The following is a 26,107-nucleotide window of genomic DNA, read 5'->3' as shown; positions in this document are numbered from 1 at the left end:
TATATGCAGGTTTAAAAAAATTTCTTTCCCCAAACTGGGATCACAGCCCAGCATATATTTCTAAAATTTGGTATTTTCCATTAAAATAATACGGGAAAATTCTTTCAGTATGTGTGCACATATTATTAAAATAGCTTTTAGCATCCAATGGTATAGATGAATCATAATATTTCAGCTATGCTCCTATAGACCACTGAGAGTTTTTTTCCCCATTAAACCATGCTGCAGTAGATACCAGCTTACCTACATCTTTATGTACTGACAGTTTTATCATTGCAGAATATGTTTTAAGAAGTGGAATTGTTAGTCAAAAGGTATGTATTTTAAAATTTTAAACGAATACTCCTAGATCTCTTTCCCGATAGGTTTTATTAATTTAACTTCTGACTAACAGCATATAAGACTACCCCATGTGCCCACCTCTTTGCAGGAATTTGATGGTAAGTATTTAAAACAATTTTTGCCAATCTGATAGGTAGAGTATATCTCATTTTAATCAGTGGTTCCTCACACAGTTAAGCAGGTTTTCATGTGTGTTTAACTATTGAAGAGCTAACTTTTCAAACCTGTTTTTCTAGGCTGGCAAGGAAATGGACACATTTGTGAAGATATCAATGAATGTGAGATAAGCAACGGCGGTTGTTCTGTGGCTCCACCTGTTGAGTGTGTAAACACACCTGGATCTTACCACTGTCATCACTGTCCGCCAGGTGCTACACCAAATGTCCTGATGCCCTTACGGGCAAAACATGCATTTGAAAACAGGCTCTTGTGTTCCATTGTAAACAGGACTTATGTCTAAGGAGACAAACTGAATAGTGCAAAAAGTTTTACTTAACTTATGGATCCAGGGCACATTAGTTCAGCTATGTGATAAGAAAGAAATAAAACATATTTTGAATATCAATGGAAAACAATAAGCCTTTACAAACTGTGAAATAGCCTCTTGAGATAATGCAGAACTTGACAGATTTTCTCTGTGGATCACAGACCTATTGTTGCCACAAATAATTTATTAATATAATGAACTCATGAGATGTTTTCCATATAAAGTTAACTAAATAACAGACGTAATAGTAGGCATATCATACATGTGAGTTTCCCTTCTCTTCTGGAAAGAAGTCATGACTCCTATTCTCTAACCTAAACTGAGTTACTATCCAAGAAGTTCAGGGAATTCTAAGGGGTAAACTGAAACCCTGTATGTTTTATTAACATGAAATAACAGTAATTTGGACTTTTAGAATAATTCAGCTCCAAGATCTTCAAAGTCACTGTAATTAAAAAATGTCAACTTCCTTGGTGTCAGCACTTTCTAAGTCTCCCAGTAGTTTCATTTGTCTTTTTAGTTTTATTTTTGTCATTAGAAACAACCCTGAATGTTGTTTCTGAAATCAGGTTCCTAATTCTTGCTGTCCATTTTCTTTTTTTAATATTTATTTATTATTTTATTTATTTATTTGGTTGCACTGGGTCTTAGTTGCGGCTCGTGGGCTCCTTAGTTGTGGCTTCAGGCCTCCTTAGTTGTGTCATGTGGGCTCCTTAGTTGCGGCTTCAGGCCTCCTTAGTTGTGTCATGTGGGCTCCTTAGTTGCGGCTTCAGGCCTCCTTAGTTGCGGCAGGTGGGCTCCTTAGTAGCGGCAGGTGGGCTCCTTAGTTGCGGCTCGCCAGCTTCTTAGTGTGGCATGTGGGCTCCTTAGTCATGTGTTGCGAACTCTTAGTTGTGACATGTATGCGGTATCTAGTTCCCTGACCAGAGATTGAACCCAGGCCCCTTGTATTGGGAGCGTTGAGTCTTATCCATTGCGCCACCAGGGAAGTCCCTGTCCATTTTCTTAACTATGGAATTTTATTTATGACACATTACATTTACATTTTCTGTTTTGATGGTGGAAGATCTCTGGTTGGTCTGGTTCCTGTGATATTTGATTCTTAGATTGGGATTCTTCTTCTTGCATATTCCTGACGTTGTTTTTCATGGCCCTGCTCTTGCTGTGATCAGGGTACCAGGGCGATGGAAGAGTCTGCACCCTCATAGACCTCTGCTCGGTCAATAACGGAGGCTGCCACCCACTCGCGTCATGCTCCTCGGTTCTGGGTAATGACTCATCTCTCCCTCTGGTTTGGGGTATTGTAATATGACCTTCTAAAGCAAATCAACATTTTAGAATCAAAATCCTCTATTTTCAAAATTCTTACTTTGGTCTTCAAACCAAAAATTAATCCATGTTATAAAACTATACATTTGGATTTTTAAAAATGCAATAGGCTATGCTCTTTTATTATCTGCTCTAATTTTTGCAATTATTTCCCAAGATAATTAAGCCAGCTGATAGATGCATGACTGTATTCCAGCAGGAAGGAGAAAAGGAGGAAGGAGGACCTGTCAGCTCTCTTTAAGGACTCCCCTTTCTGGGCCTTTGGCTGCACTGAGCCTGGCTGCAAGGGAAGCTGGGAAATGTAATCTTTATTTCAGGTGCCCATGCCCCCAGTTAAAATAAGGAGTTCACTACTAAGGAGGGGCAAATGGATCTAGGGTGAAAACCAACAGGGTCTGCTGTGCTGCATAAAAGAAGCTTCACCTCCTACAATTTAAAAAATACATACATATTACTAAATTTTCTCCCAGAAAATATATCAATTTATATGCTCATTAACAGTGTGTGAAAATATACATTTACCCCACCCTTGACAATAAAGGGTACTATTGCTATTTTTCGTTTTGGTCAATTTTATAGGCAAAAATTGCCTTCTCATTATTTTAATTTTGATTAAATCAAAAAACTTTCTGATTACTAATAATTCATAATGAATACTTTTTAGACAGTTACTGGCCATTTAAAAATTTTTTTCATGTCCTTTGTTCATCTGCTTTCTTACTGATTTGTAAAATTTCATCAGGTACTATGAGGATATTATCTCATTATCTGTCTTATATTTTACATGTAATTTTCCTGGATGTTGTTTTTATTTCAATTTTTTGGTTGTATTTTCTATATAGAAGTTTAAAATTTTTATGTAGTCAAAAAGGTAAATGTTTTCTTTTAGGGTTTTTCCTCTGGTAATTTGGTCTTCCCTACCAAACTCTTTAAAAATAGTCGAGTACATGTACTCTCATTTATTTTTAATATTAAAATCTTTGGTCTTTTAAAGATTTGTTTTTATCTATAGCATCAAATAGAGGTCTAATTTGATATTTTTGTCCAAATAGGTGGCCCCAACTCCATTTATTGAATACCGTATCATATCTCTCGTTATTTCAAAATACCACTTTTATTTTTGCTAACTTGTCATATCACATATATGAAAGAATATGTGTGTATATATATATGCACGTATATATGTGTATAACTCTTTAAGTGTTTTTTAAATGATTAACAGCCTACTGAAGTGGTTAGGAGCATGAATTCTAGAAGAAGACTGGATTTTACTTTTCCCTGGGCTCCACCATGTTCTAGCTGTGTGTCCCTGATGAAAGGCACTTCATCTCTCTGTGCTTTGTCTTCATCTGTAAATGGAAATTATAATCGCACCTATTTACAGGGCTCTCGAGAGGGTTGAGTCAGTGTGTGTACAGTGCTTGCAACAGACGCTGTCCCCAGAGGAATGCTCTTTCCTGCCGTCAGCCCCTCCACGATAAGAAACTCCCCTTTTCCTTGGCATGCCTCACATTTGTACACAACTCAGGACCATGACATACAGGCTGACAGCACCAGTGTCAACCTGCCAATAAATATTGCAAATGTGTCATGTCTTTCTTATTCTTAAGATAAAAACTAGAAAAAAAAAAGATTCTAATATTTTCTCCTCCTACCTTGCCTTGTCTGCCCCTGGGGATGTGTAGACTTTGACGATTCCTTGTTTAGACGACAGAGCCTGAGTTTTGTTACTGGGTCAGCATGGAGGGGACCTGTATTTACGCATCCATTTGTATTTCTAACCAGGTTCCCTACCGGTGTGCACCTGTCTCCCGGGATATACTGGAAGCGGTTATGGGCCACATGGATGTGCGCAGCTCAGCAGCATTTGCCTGAGTCACCCCTGTGTACATGGACAGTGCAAAGTGAGTCCTTTCCTCTTCCTGGGGAAACTGAGTACTGGAGAATAATTGTAGTTTCACTTCTGAGAAATATGTTTTCTATGATTTACAGATTTTAAGGTAATGATTCAAACTTAAGATAAACAACTGTCAATAACTTTCAGATAAAAGGTAGGTACTAACTTTAGTTCCCAGGAAAAACCAATGAGTTCATTCTTTCTCTCAGTGATTTACAAAGCGGTAAAACAAAGCCTGCAGTTTGACCCAAATACATCTGATTTCTTATACTTTGCAATTACCATTGAAATGCATCGGTACAAGTTAGGCTACTGGAAGATGCTTATGGTTCGACACCTTCCACACAGAATACATAGCACTGCTGTTCTTTATTATTTGGGTTGGTTCCAGCTTATTGTCTGTCCCTTTGTTCTATGACATTATGTTTCTTCTTCCCTTAGGAAACAGTCTCTGGGTATCTTTGTAACTGTGAATCAGGTTGGGCAGGTATCAACTGCACAGAAAACATCAACGAGTGTCTGAGCAACCCCTGTCTGAATGGGGGATCCTGTGTTGATGGCATTAATGCTTTCAGTTGTGAATGCACACGTTTCTGGACTGGATTTCTCTGTCAGATTCCCCAGCAAGGTACGCTCAGCATTTCTTGTACCACAGATGCTCACAGGTTAGAAGTATCATCCTCGAGTGAGTCCTGCTGCAGATTTTGAACCTGCTTTCTTGTTCAGTTGCTCAAGGCTTAGAACTAAGTCTTCCCTTGCAGAAATGGTGTGAACTTCACAAGGTAGATATATATTTCAATTCAAGCCATAGAAACTTTTTCATCAAAGGAAAAATTAAATCCATATTTGCCACTTTCATTATGTCCATTTTGAAAACAAAATATGCTAAAGGTATTGTTGTTTTCTAAGAGAGAGTTTTCTCTATAGCAGCCATTTCATTTCCCGGGAACATTACACGTAATCATGTCACTCTCCTGCTCTCAAATATACAGTGCCTCCCTTTTGTCTGTTAAATAAAGTTTGGGACTGTTTTTCAATCATCCTCTATAACCAGGCCTCACCCTATCCATCTAACCTTATTTTTCACTAGTTCCCTAAAAGTACGCCCTTTCAAACCAGACAGATTTCCTTCTCTCTTGACCCCATATGCCACCGCATTTCGGCTGTGTTCCTTTATTTGGGAAATTTCTCTCCCCAAACCTCTCCAAATTCCTTCTTTGCTTCCCATCCAAATGTATCTGTCCCTCAGGAGTACTTCTTATTCAGCCTCCTCCGTAAACCTCTTCTGACTGCTCCACCCCTCCCTCATTCCTCCTGATTCTGAATCGGCACATTTATTGAGACTGCTGTGTGTTTACAACTCTAGTAGACCCTGTGGAGAAATAAGGAAACAGAAAATAAAATAGTCTCCACCTATTATCAGCTTATCTTCCAGTTGAGACAAGACGATACACAACGACAGAGGAGAGACGGGAGCTAAAGATAAGAATTAAACTGTGTCAGGTGTCACAGAGACAGAGGGAATGGGTGCCGGAGAAAACCCCAAGAGGCAGGGAAATTCAGGCGGAGATGAGGAGACATCAGCTGGGCTTTGAACACGAGGTGGGATTTGGGTGGATGTTGAAGGGAGACAGGGGAGAAGAAAGAATGGCAGGGCTTTTGTCTCCAACGAGAATTACTCGGAGTTCTCTAAAAGCTTCGGCAGCAGGGCGAGCCTTTTCAGAGTGTCTGAAAAGCACAGCTCATCTTCTTTTCCTTTGCAGTTTGTGGAGGGTCCCTCTCAGGGATGAATGGAAGCTTCAGCTACATGAGCCCTGATGTTGGTTATGTTCATGACGTTAACTGCTTCTGGGTTATCCGAACTGAAGAGGGAAAGGTAAATACAGTATCTCCCATCCAAGTGTACACTTCATTTATATGTACGAACATGTAGTATGTGTATATATTACATAAAATACACATAATGATAATTCAACTATATGATAGTTGAATTATCTGTACTATATGTATACTAATTATCTATAACTATCGTCATACCTTATATTGAGGACTTTCTAAGTATCAAGCATTGGGCTGAGTATTTTGCATACCTTTCTCAAAACTTTATACTAATTCTTTGAATTAAAGTACTAGTATCCTCATTTTATAGATGAAATAATGGAAACTACGAGAAGATAAGTAATTTTTTAAAAACATTCTTTAGCTGGTAATTGGACTAGTTGGATTTCAAAGCCAAGTTTGTCTTTCAAAGTCCATGCTTTGTCCACTACGGATGCTACATGGGTTGGCCGACAGCAAGCCAGTAATTTGTACAGTCATAGTGTTACCGAGACGGTAGCGATCACTCAGTGTTATGTTGATTATTATGCCAGAATGGGGACTGCTATTAAGGTGGTTTCCTTATCCAAGTCTTCTCTGTGGCGTTGCTTGTGTCAATGTGCTATGCTAATTGCTTCACATACATTTAATCATTGCAGTTTCACTCTCATAACCCTGAAAGATAAGAATTCTTATCCTCATCTTACCCTTGAGCAGCTGAGAAATCTGTCCAGGGGCGCGTGGTCTGTAAGTGGCCTGCAGGGACTTGAACCCAGGCCATTCGACTCCAGTGATGGAACTGCTGTGCAAACACCCTTCAGATTAAGATCCAAGCCCAAGGATTTTAGTGCTTTTATCCCCAACATTAATTACTCAGACTTTTCCAAATATTTATTTCTCAACCAACACATGGACTCATTAAAATAAAGTTGTATGTGTGAATAGCTAAGGCTTTCCCTTGAAATCCTATTAATTTTTCCCAGCAAGCTAATGTTACAGAGGTCATTGTACAAGGTCAGAAATATTTTTTCCCTTGAGGAGCAAGGATTCTTTGGGGCCTGGTGACCCCACAATAGAATAAACTCCAAAATCAGTCTCCCAGTGGGTATGTTATGTGAATTTCCTTCCTTCCATTTAGTTTTCATGAATTCTGTTTCCTGACATTGAAAACATCTTTCTTTCAAGAAAAAGTCATTTTGTGAAAAAATGTTAATGCATTTATTGTGAATTTGTAGAAAACTTCATGCTGTTTTTCTTGATTATTGTGATTTTTGTATCTTCTTATCCCCATCACAGTTTACATAATACAGTTTATGTAATATTGAAATAAGGGTAGTTCAATTCATAAACATTTATTTGATTTTCATTGAAATTGCTTCAAGGACAAAAATGACGTAATGTTGAGTAACAAATCTTAAAAATACCGTAGCACAGAATTTCAAAAATATCCTGATCCCCTTTTTCATGAACTGAATGCTGTTGTGGTTTTAGATCATAAATTAGATTCAACAGCCTCCTTTTGGTAGTTTGGCTGTTTTAAATGAGGTTGTCAGCACAAAGTCTTTTATGTTTCATTAATTTATTACTATATTTAAGTCTGCACATTCTAATATTTTAACTTGAAGACACATTTGTATGTTTATTCTTACCTACTTGCATACTCAGAACTTTTCATGGTACCTTTCCCGTGATGTCTACTCTTGGTATTACTCATCTGTCAATGACATACAACCACCAAAGACTAGCACACTTTACACTTGCCTACGCCATGTCTACTGTCTACACCCGAGGTCGTCCATCCAGGCTGGGCATCAGTTGAGAGGTTCAGAGACCCCTGAGGAATCAGCATCTCTGGGGGTCACTGATGAACTGTGGGTATGCTACACGCTACAGGTTATTAGTCAGTTAAATTTAATTCAACGTAGATGTTTAAATGTTATATTTTACTGATTTGGAAGCACTGTTAGTTATACATTTGGAGTGCCTTTGTTTAATGAAGTTGACAGTTTACTGAAATCTACTTCATTAACCCATTGAATAACAACTCAATGGGTATAAAGTTTCAGTTACAGTAAGTGAATAAGTTCTAGAGATCTGCTGTACAACATGGTGCCTTGAGGTAACAATACAGCATTGTGCACTTCAAGATGTAAGAGGATAGATCTCATGTTGTGTTCTTACCACCGAGAGAGAGAGAGAGAAGGAAACTGGAAGGTGTTGGTTATGTCTATCACATTGACTGTGGTGATGGTGTCACAGGTGTTTACATACGTCCAGACTTCTCAAACTGTACACATTAAATATGTGCAGTTCTTTCTATATCAGTTATACCTCAATAAAGTTGTTAAAAATCTATTTCATTAATATTAATATTTTTGATATTAGCTGGTTAGGTCTAAGCAATTTTTAACACAAGTCATTTAATATATAGAATTGTCATATGTCTTTGTGAATACTTAGGAAATTATAGATCCATCTCTTGAAAGGGACTCAATATAAATTCTTCCAACTAGTGGGAGAAATACTTTAGAATTAACATAGAAATGAAAAACAGTGTCTTGTGACCTTTATATTTTTAGGTGCTGCGGATCACTTTCACTTTTTTCCAATTAGAATCAGTGAACAATTGTCCACACGAGTTTCTTCAGATTCATGATGGGGATTCCTCTGCGGCATTTCCGCTTGGAAGGTTCTGTGGCTCCATCCCCCATCACGAACTCCTCAGTAGTGACAACACCCTCTATTTTCATTTCTATTCTGAACATTTAAGAAATGAGAGAGGCTTTACAGTAAGATGGGAAACACAGCCACCAGGTAAGTGTAAACATGGAGAGAAATAAAGCAAATTCTTGAGGTTATTAAATTTTCTTGATCAGTATTAGATTTTTGGATACATTAGCTGTTTTGAGATCTAATGATATATGATTTTTATAATTAGTTTAAAATCAAGTAAATCTAAACTGAACTGGACTTTCATTTTGTGTTCAGAGATAATACAATTTAGATGAATTGAAAGAGCCTAAAAAACATGCGTCTTTAAGCAGCCCCTGTGAAACTACTGAACAGCATCTTTATAGCCCCTGCTAGTACATACTGTGGGGCGTTGGGGACATTGTCTCCTCCTTCACTTAGTATTTTTTATCTTAATGTCACAGGATGATTTGTTCCTTCTGTTGTTATTTGGGTTTGGGTACTCTTTTTTAAACTTTTTTACTATGAATTTTTTAAGCATATAAAAAAGTAGGGAGAACCACACACTGAACCTCCGGTTCGCCCATCAATAAATCCGTGGATCTATTTCTGGAATTTCTCATCTTTTCTGTTGGTTTATTTATCTATCCTGTGCCACATTGGCTTCGTACTGACGCTTGAGATCTGGTAGTGTAAAACCTCTAACTTTGTTCTTTTAAAATAAGCTAGATCCTTTACATTTCCATATAAATTTTAGAATCAACCTGTTAACGTCCCCCAACAATCTACTGGGATTTTGTTGGCATTGTATTAACTCTGTAATCAATTTGGGAAGAAATGACCTCTTAAAAATGTTGACCCTGACAATCCATAAACATAGACTGTCTGTATTTACTTAGTTCTCTTCAATTTAGCGATGGTTTATAGACTTCAGTGCTTAAGCATTCCACTGCTTTTACTAATATTTTCCCTAGCTAGTTGATGTTTTATGCTATGTTCAATGATATTATTTTCCTAAAATTTTATTTTTCATTTTTTGTTAATATATAGAAGTATTCTATGTATAAATATTTTAAAATATTTTGTTTTGAATCCAGCCATATTGCTAAATTCATTCATCAATTCTAATCATTTTCTTTGGTAGAGTCTTTCGGAATTCTCTACATACACAGTGATGTTACCTGCGAATATGTTATCTGTTTTCCAACTTCCTTGCCAATCTTTGTTAACTGTTATTCCTTGACTTATTTATTTTCTTGGCTAGGACATCTAATATAATGCTGAATAAAAGTGATGGAGTGGATATCATTGTCTTGTTACCAACCTTATGGGGGAATGTTCAATATTTCACCTTTAAATGTAATGTTTTAGCCGGAAGTTTTTGTAAAGAACTTTTATGACATTAAGGAAGTTCACTCTGAATTATTATTGCTGGATAACAAATTACCCACAAATTTAGTGTTGTAGAGCATTCATCATTTTCTTATGTTTCTGATTTTGTGGACCAGGAATTTGGAAGGGTCCCAGCACAACAATTATCACTTGATCTCTTAAGCAGTCACAATGAGATATTGGCTGGGACTGTAGTCATCTAAAGGCTCAATGAGGCTGGAAATCCAAGATGACTCACTCATAGGGCTAACAACTGAGGCTGACCTCTGGATGAGAAGTCAGCCAGGCTGTTGACTTGAGCGCCTACATGTAGCCCCTCTGCTATGGTGGTCTTAGAGTAGTGGAACTTCTTTCACGGCAGTTGGCTTCTCTCAGAGCAAGCGTTACAACAGAACCAGGCAGGGACTGCATAGCTTTTATTGACCTATCCTTAGCGGTCATAGTGTGTTATTTCTGCCATATTTTTAATTGCTTGAAGCAGTCACGGGAATTACCTGGCGGTCCAGTGGCTAAGAGTCCGTGTTTTCACTGCTGAGGGCGTTGTTTCAATTCCTGGTCAGGGAACTAAGATCCCGCAAGCTGTGCAGTGTGGCCAAAAAACAAAAAGAAAAAAATTTGTTGAAGCAGTCATAAGCCAACCCAGATTCAAGAGGAAGAGACGTAGATCCCATCTCTCAATGGGAAAAGTGCCAAAGAATTTATGAACATTTTTAAACCATGACACCTTTTATTCCTAGCTTGCCGAGAATTTTTATTATGAATGGATGTTGAAACATTAAATACTTTTTCTAAGTCTTTTGAGATGATCATATGGTTTTCTTCTCTGCTTCTGTCATTTCTTCCTCCCTCTTCTCCTGGGACTCAAATTACACACAAAGGTTTTGGCTTTGTCTCCTAGTCTCTGTTAGTCTGCCGTCTTCCCCTGTGTGTGCACAGCTTAGCATTCAGCTAAGGACCCAAGGACACTCATGTAAATTTTTTTTGGTACTATTTTCATGCAGCTGCTTTCTGTATAATACCCGGCTCCAAAATCCCAGCCACTTTAGTAGCCCCAAATTCTGAGTTCTGTTTCTTTCACCCAGCAAGAGTATTGCTACTGTTTGGGCCCCGCTGCCCTGCACTGCACTTTGAGAAATGCACACAGAGAGAGTCTGATCATATTCAGTTTTGTTTTGTTTTGTTATTGCAAAAGTAATTACATCAGGAGGTACTTTTCACTTTGCGGTGAACTCTTTGTTTATATCTCTTCTTTTTAGAAGCTCTTCGTATTTTAGAGATATTAACTCTTTGTATTATATACTACATTTTTCCCAGTTTGCCATTAACACTTTACTTTGCTTATGGTATTTTAATTTTTTTTACCCATATGATAATTTTTTTAAGTACTAAGTTTTAAAAACCTTTTCTTCCTCTGAGCAGCTGAGATGTTTTCTCATTAGGAATAGTGAGAATCATGTAACTAAATTTGTTTTACTTTTCGCCTTGGTAACAAAACTTGTTTTGAATAACCTGCATAGCTATGTAAATATCATAACCTGCACATCTAAAATGTCACTTCATTTTATTTTTTTCCTAATTTATATTTACTGCAGTCCAGTATATCTAGATTTCTGTTTTTCTCTTTTGCAGTAGCATACAGTAGCCGCCCCAGATGATATGCAGCTTTAGGGGGCTGGCGGGGTGTAGGGAGGTGGTGGTGCAGTGGGTGTCAGAAAGCCTGGCCCTATCCTCCCCTCACCCCATTCCTGGGAAAGTGGCTCAACCACCCATAGACATTTGAATTTCTTCATTTATAAAATGAATGGTATAACTATATCACAGTGTTAAGAAACCTTCTCAAATGAACATTATGTCACACTTAACTATTCTAATGTATAAAATTTTCTGGTTTGTTGAAAGGCATAGGGGCTGACAGAAGTTCCAGAACTTTTTAAGAGTTAATGTACAATGAGGGATAAATTAGGAGTTTGGGATTAACAGGTACACACCACTGTATATATAACTGATAAACAACAAGGATTTACTGTAGAGCACAGGGAACTATACGCAGTATCCTGTAATACCTTAACAATGGAAAAGAGTCTGAAAGAGAATATATATTCATATATTCTGAATCACTTTGCTGTATACCTGAAACTAACACAACATTGTAAATCAGCTATACTTCAATAAAAAAAGAGAGTTAATGTACAGAAATTAATCTTCAAAGTGAAAAAATAAATCTGTCATCCATTATTCATCTTTCAGACAGTTCAGCACTGCATTTTAAATCATGTCACCATGAGATGGCTAATAAGCACAGAGCCCGTTGCATGGGTGATTCATTTATTTATCAGTCGGTACTCCTGGATTTATAACTTTATCAAACTGGAAAGTAGAAAGTCTTGCTTAACTTATGAGGGTGTCCAAAACTGCACATAGTTATTTAAACAAAGCTTTTCTTCTTACAGTAAAGGCTATGATAATTCTATGTGAATTATAACTTGTATGCAAATGTAAAGTTATTTTTTCCTCTTATTTCAGAGTGTGGAGGTATACTGACTGGAACTTATGGTTCTATTAAGTCTCCGGGATATCCTGGAAGGTACCCCCCAGGAAGAGATTGTGTCTGGAAAGTGATAACTAGTCCTGGTCTCCTGATAACATTTACCTTTGGGACCTTGAGCCTGGAGCACCACGATGACTGCAGCAAAGATTATCTTGAGGTAAACAATTGTATTTAGATAGAATTTATCATGATGTGATTAGAACTCAGGGAACTACAGTTGGTGCTGCCCTTGGATGACCACAGTTTATTAGCAACAGTTAGATGTATTCTTCAAGAGGCAGCCGACGCCAACTCCTTATTCCCTCGGCAGTGAAAGCGTGGAGTTCTAACCACTGGACTGCCGGGGAGTTCCCGCTAACTCCCTATTCTTAACTGTTCCAGCTTGTTGCTTCTTCTGGGTTCCATTTAAATCTGGGAAGCAGACTGCCCTGCCTTCCCCTGTCATTTCCTGGAAGCCCAGTCTCCTACCATGGGAAGAGCAGAATTTACGAAATAAGCACCCAGGAATGGCTGTCTTCTCCAAAGCAGACTCAGATCTTCAGTCGTCTGTCGTAAACTGACAAGGTGTTTCACAAGTTGCCTATAGTGTTCCATGAAGAAAAACAACTTAATAGCGATTGTGTTGAGATGGAGTGCTAAAGGGTGTGCCTCGCCAGATGTATTGATAATCGTCACTGGGAAGAGAGGAGTCACCCTCTGCCCCCCCCCCCAGTTTATCATTAGTAAAAAATAAAAATGTGGAAGAGGAAAAAAGACTGTTATATTCAAATGCCATAAGCATGTAGGTCTATCAAAAATGCTGCTCTCCATTTGCAGACTGAAAATATCATTGAGAAGATTGAGTTCGTATGTCGTTCCTGTCTTGTTTATCATCATAGATCGCAGTACCCCTTGCAGTAGTGATAAAAGACAATATGCATTCCCGAGTCTATTAGAGAAGAATGGAGTGCTATGGAATTATTCATAAAGGATGGAAGGGTACGGCCGTCAAACAGAAATGTCCACAAGTTAAAGTCATTAGTAATTTAACAGGTGTAATGGATTTGAAACCTTTGGGAATGACTGGAAAATCTTCCTCTCTGGAAAATATCAGGAAGATAATCCTTTAAATGTTCACATTAATGTGAATTTTCTTGAAATTAATTTCAGTATATTCTATCATATTAAAATTAGAGGCATTTTTTTCATTCCTACGTATTAATTCCTGGGTATGTATAATGGAAAGAACCAATCATTCCAATAATATTGAAATGCCTCTCATCTCAAGAATATTTCAAGGAGCTAGTTAAATTACAGGAATAAAATCATGCTGCCCTATAACTTTGCTTCTAATAGAACAATTAATTTGAGTGGACAAAATTGGCCATATTAAAATATTATTAGTTCATTGGTACCTTGGTGTTCTATGCAGTACAGAATTTGCAGTTACAATAGAATCATAGAGTGGTTGGCACAATTATTTAAGAGATTAAAACCCAACAATTAAAAAGGTTTTCTAAGGTCACATCGTCATTATTGCAGTACTTATTTACTATCAAAGTTTCGCTTTTTAAATTCATAAAACTGTTTTCATGTTGTATCTAATCTAACCTTACTTCCTTTTCCACTTCTGATCCTCATGAGTATTTAGACCAAGCTGTGCATCAGTGACATTGCTGTCATTCCTTCTTCTGTTTTCTTTGCATATATTCATTTCTTCTTCTAGATCATTAGGAATGTATCATTCCAAAACAAACATCTGGGGCGGGGGGAACCTGGGAAAGGAAGTATCGAGAAACATTCAAAGTGTACATCCAGCCTCAGAGTTAAAATTCAGAGAGAACAGAAGGCATCAGGGATGGGTGGGAGGAGATTACCCTTTCCTGAACCCCAAGCATGTGATAGATACATAGGTGACAGGAGAGCCTCCCACTTGTAAAGATGGGTTTTCTGACGTTACTGTACAAAACGACTGGGTTTGTTAAAATCTGACCACTTTGAACTTAATGATCCCTTCTCTTGTTTTAGATTCGAGATGGTCCTTTGCATCAGGACCCGGTTCTTGGGAAATTCTGCACCTCTCTGTCTGTCCCACCACTCCAGACTACAGGTCCCTTTGCCAGGATTCATTTCCATTCCGACAACCAGATTAATGACCAAGGGTTTCATATCACCTACTTAACATCACCTTGTAAGTAACTTGGTAACTGGGAGCTTAATATGAATATGAAGGACAGTGCTATGCTTATAGCTGCCTTGTATTTTAATGTGAGGCTGCAGATGACTGACATACACTGGTAATGTGTATTTATAAATATTTCTCTCATTTTTCCAAATTTTTTTCTTTTTCTTCCCAGAGTTCTATTATTAATGCTATAATATCCCTTGGTCCCTAAATTCTGGGGTCCACATTATGGTAGATATGTGTGAGGTCCCTAAAATTAAATAATTCAGACATCAGTTCCCTAGGGGTTATTCAGTGTTTTGTTGGGAGAGATTGGAGAGAAACGCAATCTATCTTGAGATGTGTCAGATTTTATAGCTATCATACCTTTAACTTGCATTGATACCTTAAAATAAACCAACAAACGAACAAAAAACAATGAAATGCTCTGTGATTTTTATTTTAGGGCTGTAGCGGATTTTGTTCTCAACATACATCATTGTGCCCTGATGAGAATTCACAGGAAAAACACTTTTTAAGTCTCAATATCAGGAAAAATAACAATAACATCTTTTCACTAGTCTTCTTTCTCCATTTATTTTGGCTTCAGGGTGAATCTGCAGCCGACCTTCTGTAATTTGTGTAGTCATACCTGTTTTCTCTGCATATCAACTTTCCCCTGACTGCATCTTGCTATTCTGTATTCATTATTCCTTTAATCTGATTCATTTTTCTAGTCATATATTTTATTTTGTTACATGTATTTTATAAACTGCCTCAGATCTCTTTGGAATGAAGGAGAGCATAAATGCATTTAAAAAGCAATTTGTCGAAAAGGATGTCAGATTGGTAGTTAGATCACACATTTCTACAGCTATTTCTTTAGGCACTACGTGGACGTCCCACAGATACGTGTCAAGCTGAAAACTCTTGTAACGAAAGGCATAAGCCTGTAGAGGGTGAATAGAGTGGGTGTGTGATGGTGTGTGTGTGTATAATTTTTAAAAATTGTATCTCATGCCTGGGAGCTGGAGGAATGGCCATCCACGTGACCTTTCCCTTCTCTTCTGTGCTCTCTTCAGTGAGTCTGCAGTGTGGAGGGAACTACACAGACCCAGAGGGTCTTCTCTCTGCTGACTTGTCCGGACCTTTCACACACAACAGACAGTGCATCTATACCATAAGGCAGCCGCTGGGAGAGCAAGTCCAAGTCAACTTCACCCACGTGGAGCTGGAAGGCCAGAGCGGCTGTTCTCAGAGTTACATTGAGGTAACTTTTGCTACTTAGTGGCCCTCAGATGATGTTTATCAACATTTTTCCTATTCTGTAGAGCAGAGGTCTTCAAATGATTGCTGGGTCTGCAGCATCCGGATCACCTGGATGATCTGGATGTAGGTAGTGTAATTCTGTGCCCTCTCCCAGACCTACTGAATCAGAACCTCTAGGGCACAGGCTCAGCAATCTGTGTTTTAACAGACCCTCCCCTCCTCCTCCCGGCCCCGTTGATTCTGATGCAGGCTAGAGTCTGAGAACACCTGTTCTAGAGAATATGAAAGAATTTGCCAAAAATAGATCTACAGATGGTGAAACAGGAGATTGGTAATAGAATAACAAAGGACAAAAATGAAAGCTGAGGCTAGAAGCTCATAATAATGCTAAATTACAAGCTATTAAACTGAGTCCTAATAATAGGCCCTAATAACTAAGGTGAATACAAATGAGTAAGACTAATAGCATTTACTAATAGGATACAGATTTCAGAGATAGTCCAGATTTCAGAGATTGTCCAGAGATTGTTTTATATGTGAGGGAACTCACCCCAGAGAAGTAAAAGGATTTGCCCGGGTGAGCTAGCTAGTCAGTGGCAGAGAGTTAAGTTAAAGCATTGAATAACCCTTGTTTTAGAGTTTAGGGATTTTTTTTCCTTCATCAGTTCTGCTTGCTCTCCCACAGAAAACTTCAATTTAAATGTGTGTAGTGGTTGTAATAAGAAGAATATCTGAGACAAAAAGGCAGTTTTTGTCTGCCTCCCCTGGTATTTCATTTGTTTAACTATTGGTCAAGCCACAAATTAAAGTGTTGAGCAAGAGAAACAAAATACTTTTTGTTGGGTGCAGTCATTTTGTATAAACTCAGAGAGGCATTGGCAATTTTGTTTGCTCATATTAAGTTAGACCAATTCATTCTTCCAGGAAAAACCCATGTAACCTCTTGCCCTTTTCCCTCCTTCACATGTAGAGACAGGAAGCATAGAATTTTAGCATAAGATCTGAACCTAGCTCAATAATGGAGAAGTGCATTGACCATGCTACCACAATAATATATTTTTTTAATCTAGAAGTTTTAAACTCAGATGATAAAGTAAATGTGTATATTCATTCAGTTTATGTTTTCTAGAGTCCCTCATAAAGTACCTTAAAGTTTTTCATTATGAAGCAATTTTAGATATTTTTATATAAATAAAAACTAAGTTTCCAATATCTGTTTTTTTACTTTGAGAATAGTAAAAATAGCTCACACTTAGAGAGTACTTACTATGCGCCAGGATTTTGAGTCTATTTTTGTGTATGGTGTTAGGGAATGTTCTAATTTCATTCTTTTACATGTAGCTGTCCAGTTTTCCCAACACCACTTATTGAAGACACTGTCTTTTCTCCATTGTCTTGCCTCCTTGTCATAGATTAGTTGACCAATATAAGTATGGCTTTATTTCTGGACTCTCTTGTCTGTTTTTGTGCCAGTACCATACTGTTTTGATTACTATAGCTTTGTAGTATAATTTGAATCCATGGAGTGTGATACACCTAGTTTTGTTCTTCCTTCTCAAGATTATTTTGGCTATTCATGGTCTTCTGTGTTTCCGTACAAATTTTAGAATTATTTGTTCTAGTTCTGTAAAAAATGCCATTGGTATTTTGATAGGGATTGTATTGAATCTGTAGATTGTCTTGGGTAGTATGGTCATCTTAACAATACTAATTCTTCCAATTCATGAGCACAGATATCTTTCCATTTGTTTTTGTCATCTTCAGTTTCTTTCATCAATATCTTATAGTTTTCAGAGTATGTCTTTCACTTCTTTAGTTAGATTTATTCCTAGGTATTTTATTCTTCTTGATGCAATTGTAAATGGGATTGTTTCCTTAATTTCTCTTTCTGATAGTTCATTGTTAGTGTATAGAAATGCAACTGATTTCTGTATATTAATTTTGTATCCTGCAAATTTACTGAATTCAATTATTAGTTCTAGAGTTTTTTGGTGGTGTCTTTAGTATTTTCTATATGTAGTATCATGCCATCTGCAAACAGTAGCAGTTTTACTGCTTCCTTTCCAGTTTGGATTCCTGTTATTTCTTTTTCTTATCTGATTGCTGTGGCTAGGACTTCCAATATTAGGTGGCATAAAAGTGGAGAGAGTGAACATCCTTGTCCCATTTCTGATCTTAGAGGAAATGACCTCAGCTTTTCACCATTGAGTATGATGTTGACTGTAGGTTTGTCATATATGACTTTTATTATGTTGAGGAATCTTCCCTCTATAGCCACTTTGTTGAAAGTTTTATCATAAATGGGTGTTGAATTTTGTTAAAACCTTTTCTGCATCTATTGAGATGATCATACAGTTTTTATTCTTAAATTTGTTAATGTGGTATATCACATCAATTACTTTGCAGATATTGGACCATCACTGCAACCCTGGGATAAATCCCAATTGATTATGGTGTATGATCCTTTTAATGTATTGTTGAATTTGGTTTGCTAATATTGTCTTCAGGAGATCTATTTTTTTAAAATCTGAATTTCATTTATTTATGCGCTGATCTTTATGACTTATTTCTTCCTTCTACTAAATTGGGGATTTGTTTGTTTTTCTTTTTCTAGTTCCCTTAGGTGTAAAGTTAGATTGTTTATTTGAAATTTTTCTTATTTCCTGAGGTAAGCTTGTATTGCTGTTAACTTCCCTCTTAGAACTGCTTTTGCTTTGTGTCCTACAATTTTGGATCATTGTGTTTCCATTTTCATTTGTCTCCAGGTATTTTCTTATTTCCTCTTGATTTGTTCAGTGACCCATTGGTTGCTTAGTAGCATATTTTTTAGTCTCAAAGATGTAGATGTTTGTATTTTTTTTTGCAAGGTTTTTTTTTTTTTTTCCTGTAGTTGATTTCTAGTCTCATACTCTTGTGGTTAGAAAAGTTACTTGATATGATTTCAATCTTATTAAATTTACTGAGACTTTTTTTGTTGCCTAACATGTGATCTATCCTGGAGAATGTTCCATGTACACTTGGAAAAATGTGTATCCTGCAGCTTTTGGTTGGAATGTTTTATATAATCTATCTGGTCTAATGTGTCTTTCAAGGCCAATGTTTTCTTATTGATCTTTTATCCGGATAATCTGTCCATTGACATAAGTGGTTGTTAAAGTCCCCTACTTTTATTGTTACTGTCAATTTCTCCCTTTATGTTTGTTAATATTTGCTTTATGTATTAGGTGTGCCTATGTTGGGTGCATATATACTTGTAATTGTTATATCTTCTTGTCAGGTTGATCCCTTTATCATGTAATGCCCTTCTTTGTCTCTTGTTACAGGCTTTGTTTTAAAATCTATTTTGTCTTATCTAAGTATTGCTACCCCAGATTTCTTTTCATTTCCCTTTACATGGAATACCCTTTAACATTTCTTATAAAGCTGGTTTAGTGGTGCTGAACACTTTTAGCTTTTGCTTGTCTGTAAAACTCTATCTCTCCTTCAAATCTGAATAATAGTCTTGCCAGATAGAGTATTCTTGGTTGTATGTATTTTCCTTTCATCACTTTGAAGATATTGTTACTCTCCCTTCTGGCTTGAAAAGTTTCTGCTGAAAAGTCAGCTTATAGTCTCATGGGAGTTCCTATGTATGTAACTAGTTGCTTTTTTCTTGCTGCTTTTAATATTCTCTCTTTATATTTAATTTTTTTTCTGTTTTAATTACAGTGTGTCTTGGTTTATACCTCTTTGGTTTCATCTTGTTTGATACTCTCTGTGCTTCCTGGACCTGGATGTCTGTTTCCTTTCCCGGGTTAGGGAATATTTCAGATATTATTTCTTTAAATAAGTTCTCTGCCCCTTTCTCTCTCTCTTTTCCTTCTGTGACCCCTTTAATGTGGATGTTAGTACACTTGATGTTGTCCCAGAGGTCACCTGAACTATCCTCATTCTTAAAAATTCTTTTTTCTTTTTTCTGTTCAGCTTGGGTGATTTCCAAGTTTGCTGATTCATTGATTCCTTTGAGTTTATTTTTTATTTCAGTTATTGTATTCTTCAGCTCTTTTTGGTATCTTCTCTGTATTTTCTGACTCTTTGTTAAACTTTGCACTGTGTTCATCATTCTTTTTCAAAGTTCATTGAATATTTTTAAGATCATTACCCTGAACTCTTTATCAAGTAGATTGCTTGTCTCCACTACATTTAGTTCTTTTTCTGAGGATTTGTCTTATTCCTTCCTTTGGAACATATTCCTCTGTCTCCTCATTTTGCCTAATTCTCTGTGTTTATTTTTATGTATTAGGTAGGTAGGTTACATTTCCCAGTCTTGGAGAAGCAGCCTTATGTAGAAGATGTCCTATGGGGCCCTGCTGCATACTCGTCTCTGGTTAACACAGCTTATGCTCTGTGGGTGCCCCCATGTGGACTGAGTGGCCCCTTCTGTTGTGACAGAGCCAACTGCTGTGGGCACACTGACAGGTGGGACTGGCCCCTGATCCTGTTGGCTGTTAGGCCTGCCTCTTGAGGTACTGCCAACCCACTGGTGGCCCACTGCCAAGCCCCAGTGTGGCTGGTCACATGGCCTGGGGCATCCTGGGGCTGGTGCTGGGCCCACTGGTGGGTGGGGCTAGGACCTGGCATGGCTGGCCACATGGCCTGGGCAGGTCCTGGGGCTGATGCTGGCCTGCTGGTGGGTGTGACCAGGTCCTGGGGTGGCTGGCTGCAGGGCTAGGGGGCTGATGCTGGAGTCAGCCCGCTGGTGGGCAGATAAGCCGCTGGCACTAACAAGCTAGAGGGAGAACTCCAAAATGACACTTGCCAGCACAAGTGTCTTTGTGGTAGAAGGAGCTCCCCAAAATGAGTGCCACCAACCTCTGTGTCCCCACAGGGAGTCCCAGTTGCTTCCTGGCTCTCTGGCAAGCTCTCCAAGATCAACAGTAGGTCTGACTCAGGCTCCTTTTAAATTACTGCCTGTGCACTGTGACTCATAGCATGTGAGATTTTGCATGCTTTCCTTCAGAGCGGAGTCTCTGCTTCCTATAGCCCTCTGTCTATCATGTACGTAAACCCTGCTGCCTTTAGAGCCAGACTTTCTGGGGGCTCATCTTCCCAGTGCAGGACCCCTGGGGCTGGGGGAGTTTGATGTGGAACTAGGACCCCTCACTCTCTGGGAAGAACTTTTGCAATTATGATTGTCCTCCTATTTGTGGGTCACCTACCTGGGGGTATGGATCTTGACTGTAGAGCGTCTCTGCCACTCCTACCTGCCTCGTTATGGTTCCTTATTTATAGCTGTGGAAGATCTTTTCTGCTGGTCTTCAGGTTGTTCTCATGGATAGTTGCTCTGTAAATAGTTGTACGTTTGGTGTGCCCATGGGAGGGGGTGAGCTCTGGGTCTTCCTACTCCACCATCTCCACACAACACTCTGTCTAAGCTCTTATTTTAGTTCAGTCATCTGATGACTCTAGAACCTTGAATGATTCTTTATCTGGGTACTTGAGTTCCTACTTCTATAAGATGCCCTACCGTTTCCTCCAAACTTTGTAAGGATAAATCAAGGAAATAAATCATAAAAGAAGCTTGAAGAATTAAAAACACTGTACTAATGCAATGCTTTCTCAGGCCAAATTTCTCACTCCTGCCTTGAGCTTAATTCAGAGATCATCCAATGAGACCCTTTCATGGTTGGCCACTGAAGTATCAACATTCTGATGTGCACTCATACCTACAAAGTTTGATCAAATTTCCCTCAAGGGTTGTTGATGGAAAAAAATAAAAGAACCCTGTTATCAGAAGGACAGGTGATGACAGTGGTTTGCATGATTGGATAGACATTTCTGTTATATCCTTGACCATCTCAAAGGAATACAGTCAATTGATTTATAGATCTTTAGCATCAGTAAGGGCCTCAGAGGTCATTTAATCTAAATCCTTAATTTTACAAATGAGGAAATTGAGGTCACAAAAGGCAAACTTTAGTTACTGTCGGAACAGGATTTAGATGTACCTACATAGGATTCTAGATAGGTGTATATTGACTTAGATCAAAGTTTCTGGCCTTTAATCATATCTATCTATTGGGAAGATTTGTGAACTAAGCCCTTTAAAAAAAAGTACATCCACTTCTTTTCATATGCTTCAGACAGTGGTTATGGAAGAAAGTGATACTGGAACCAAATTCAAATGACATTATTACGACTCAGTATACTGCTCCTCAAAATGCTGGTTTTATTTTTAAAAGGTATACCTAAAAATGACACATTTAATAAAAGGAATAAAACGAAGAAGAATAGTATTTCAGATACATTGCTGGTTTGGAGGGAGGGTGACTTTGCCATTTATTAATTTGTGAGAGAGAGAAGACCACCCAAAATTTTAGAAAGGATGACGAACAGAGAGGGAATTCTAGAGAAATGTGGGAGAATGGTATTAGGGCATTTTCTTTGGAGTGTGAATAGATGCACTTCCAAGAACCCCAAGTCTTCTCATCTTGTAGTTCCAGATGTCTTGTTGCCATGTAACAATGTCCTTTAAATGTAGATTAAGATGTGAGTGCCTAGTGTGTCTCTTTCATGCATAGTGTGGTTTGGAAAGACTTTGTGCTCAGTAAGAAAGCTCCATGAACATTTATTTGAGAATAAAATTTAACTACACAGGATAATAACTGTGGTATTGCCCATACTCAGTGTAGCATATCTTTCTTTTTCTTTTTTTCAAAACAAGAAACACACGTTTATGTATTAATTCTTGGATTTATACGGCTCTCTCAAAGTTTCTACTTCTAAAAAGTTGTGTCACCCATGGGTGACGTGATATGGCTGGTAACAAAAGAATAAGTATAGCAAGAATAGATCAACTGTTCATCCATCTGTTTTTGTCTAAGAGAGCTTTTAAATTGTAGAGAATAGTTCAATGAATGTGACAGAACTATCTTTCCAGAATAAAAAGCAGACCCCCTCTCATTAATATTTCATAAGTGATTTAAGCCATCAGAACTCTGAGTGAAGGACACATAAGGTAGTAATAAAAGTTTAATTTTTAATCCCAGAGAATGCAAGTACTAGGCTGAATAATAATTTCAGAAGCTTATGTGATGCTAAGGCCAGTGCTTGAAATAGGATGTGGAAGGAAATGAACAGAATTGTTCGCCCCACCAGATCTCCTCAACCCATCCCATATCATCTGTCCCTCCCCACCAAAACTGGGGAAGTCAAAAGGGAGCAGAGAAGAGAGACTAGTAAGGGAAGGGGGAGGAGAGGAGCCTTGTGGGGAAACAGGAGGGCTTCTGGGGAAGTTGTTCCCTCTTAGAAGAGGAAAGAAAAATTAACAGCAGAGTAAGATTGATAACTATAATTAATAAGATAGGGAGAAGTACATTACACTAAATTTGGCTTCTGAAATCTAGGGAATGTGTACCCATTCTACAAGTCTCATTGAATGACAAATTAATCATATTTTAGACCTCTTGCCAATCCCGGTAGATTCACAAAGCAGATATTGTACACACATCTCTTTACAATGCGATGCAAGTAGAAATTATAAAAAATTTTAAATGTCCAACTTCTTGGAAATCTATAAACTTTCTCCTAAATAATTACTGGGTTAAGGAAGGAAATAGAAAATGAAATGAAAGACAATGTAGAAAGTAAAAAGAAAATGCTATATATCAAAACCAGGTAAAATCTCTAAGATTTTAAAGAAAGAACTAAAAAAATGGGAAAGTGGGAAAGCACAGTAAACTGGAACACTGAAGATCTGTCTTCCCTTGGAATCCGGGGGGGAGGGGAGGCGGGGTGCTGCACAGCTCTCCCACGTCCCCACAGGTCTTTAGATGAATTCAAATTCACAAAGTACTTCCTTTTGCTCTTTGTTAGGCAGTGAAGCTATTCAGCTCCAGCCTTGGGATTGGGTGAGAGAGGGCTGTGACTTCTGGTCTGCCTGAGCACACTTGGTACCCTCAAGGGGACATGTTGGTCAGAGTCTCATGACTGTGATTCACAGAAAAATTCTTAAGGATATAAACCCAAATGGCAGAGAAAGAATAAGACCTCTGACGACTGAAGCTGGAATGTGGCTGCAGGAAGCACACTCACCAGAGTAGCTTGAGGAGCATTGTTTTCCAGTTAAGCACACGTTGGAATTAACTTTAGTTCAAAGAAATGTCTTTCTAGAGATGGCAGAAAAAAAGGGGACATGGTTAGATGTTCAATAGTTTGCATTCTTAGCATATTGGATTTGGAGTTTTGGCAGAGACTAGAAACATTTGGTTAGTTTCTTAGCACTTTTGTTGTCAACACAGTTTTTCCAAAATTGCTCTGCCATCCTGATGCTTTTTAATGAAGTGATAAAATGTGCTATTGCTCAGGTGAAATTATTCTACAGATTGGCATGGTGGGGGCCAGGAGATAGACTGAGGTTGTAGAACCACCTAGTTCTGGAGTTGTGAGGGATCGTATAGCGTAGATCCTTCCTGTGTGTAAAGGAGTTGCGTGTTTACAAACCCCATGGAACAAGTGAGACAGAGAGCAGTGAGAGAGAAGAGGAAGCTATGGAAATCGCGATACTCAAGAATGCTCCAAACTACTGGGGCAGATCGAGAGGGTGACCCATGCTGTCTGGTATAAATGAGAACGAAATTGCATGAAAACATGACAAAGGACTTCAACTCGCTGTTTTACCAAAGGCATGATGTTTAACATCAGTAAGCCTCAGTTTCCTCATCCATAGTAGGAATAGTAATACTACTACTGTTTACAGAAGGATTAGAAGAGGTCATTCACTCATTTATCTCTTCATTCTCTGAATATTTATCAAACAACTTGGATGCCAGGCACTGTGTTGGAGATGGGTATGTAAAACACAAGAGGTATTAAACAAGTAAGCACACGACTACGTAGTTTCAAGGTGGGAAGAGTATTGTGAAGGAAAGAAAGTATATGAAAGAAAATAACAGGGCTGATGTCTTTAGTTGAATGGTTAGGGTAGCTTCCCTAAGGATGTCATATTTTGAGTCTGAAGATGAGAAGGGGTTAGCAATGCAAAGAGCTAAGAGAAGGAGGAGTCCAGCTAGAGGTACCAACATAGCCTTAGACGCTGAACTGAGAAAAAACACGACAAACATCAAGAATTGAAAACAGAGTAGTGCGACTGCAGTCACAAAGGAGAGGAGGAGAGAAACAAGAGTTAGGCAGGAACTAGATCTTGTAGGGCTCTGTACGTGGGGGTAAAGAAGTTAGCTTTGCTAAATGAAAAGAGCAACAATTAGAACGTTCTTAGCACAGTGCCTGGATCACCAGGAATGGTGAGTAAAAGTTAACATGACGGTGATTCCGATGATGATGATGACGACGGGGAGGAGAAGAGAGGTGGGAGCAGGTGACATACTGGAGTTTGCAGTCATGTAGGAACACGCTTCTAGGTAAAACTAGCCCTGTAGTCCTGATTTGAGAAAAAGAAGATTTTTTTAAAAAAAGCAGATAAAGGATAAATTTACTCTATTGATAGATATATTAGAAGCACCACTGTTTCCAGAGGCATAAAAAGCTTTAAAATTTTAACTGTGAAATCAGAAACATAATAATGAATAACGAAGGATAATAACCTAAGAAAATAATTTTTAGTCCCTGTGTGGCTTCTCTCATCTCTTACCCCTCACCCTTTCGTCTCTCATTTGGAATGGGGCCACATCGCCACCCCGCTTCCCCCCACCCCGGCTCCTGTGTACCCAGATGAACCCAAGGCTGGTCTCCAGGATCAAGTCTTTGTTTAGCTAAGGGGCATTTCAACCCAACGCTCGCTTCACAAGAAGCCACATGTTAAACATTACTGTATGGTAAGGTTCTGTTTTCAGCTCTTGGTTGGACCAAGCCTAAGTGCCAACATATTTCGTTTGCTTTGAATTATGATTTAATGCTTAATCAAATTTTTGAAATTGTTATATAAAAACAAATCTGGATATGTAGTAGATATGAACAAATGAGCACATATATTAAGTCCTGGCTTTAGGACCTGATCCATTACAGATGTTAAAGCTTACTTCTGACTGGGCTTCAGATACACCTAAAATTTCAGATAAACTGTGTTTTTCAGCCCAGTTAATTTTAGCTCTTTCTACAGGACATGGCTCCTTCATAAGAACTATTTTTCATTAAAAAAAAACTTTTGTATGAGTAGTTTGTCTTCAGGAACTAGATCCATCTGCTGATGTAAAG

General features: G+C 38.1%; 1 protein-coding gene and 1 long non-coding RNA gene across 2 annotated transcripts in view; one reads left to right on the top strand and one right to left on the bottom strand.

Moving 5' to 3' along the window:
* The window catches only part of CUBN (cubilin), a 284,343-nt gene that overhangs the window by 32,950 nt on the left and 225,286 nt on the right, over positions 1–26,107 (top strand). The window contains exons 11-19 of the mRNA XM_082452723.1: positions 579–710; positions 2,002–2,097; positions 3,944–4,062; positions 4,497–4,683; positions 5,819–5,931; positions 8,453–8,687; positions 12,480–12,661; positions 14,512–14,674; positions 15,730–15,917. Of these exons, the coding sequence (XP_082308849.1) occupies positions 579–710; positions 2,002–2,097; positions 3,944–4,062; positions 4,497–4,683; positions 5,819–5,931; positions 8,453–8,687; positions 12,480–12,661; positions 14,512–14,674; positions 15,730–15,917 (1,415 nt within the window). The remainder of the gene's footprint in view (positions 1–578; positions 711–2,001; positions 2,098–3,943; positions 4,063–4,496; positions 4,684–5,818; positions 5,932–8,452; positions 8,688–12,479; positions 12,662–14,511; positions 14,675–15,729; positions 15,918–26,107) is intronic.
* Positions 1–26,107, bottom strand: part of LOC309656471 — a 518,263-nt gene that overhangs the window by 300,561 nt on the left and 191,595 nt on the right. The window lies entirely within an intron of this gene.

Source organism: Balaenoptera physalus, assembly GCF_965194825.1.
Source record: "Balaenoptera physalus genome assembly, chromosome: 2".
Classification (NCBI taxonomy): Eukaryota; Metazoa; Chordata; class Mammalia; order Artiodactyla; family Balaenopteridae; genus Balaenoptera; species Balaenoptera physalus.
Note: the sequence above shows the minus strand (reverse complement) of the source record. Positions and strands in the feature narration are given on the sequence as shown.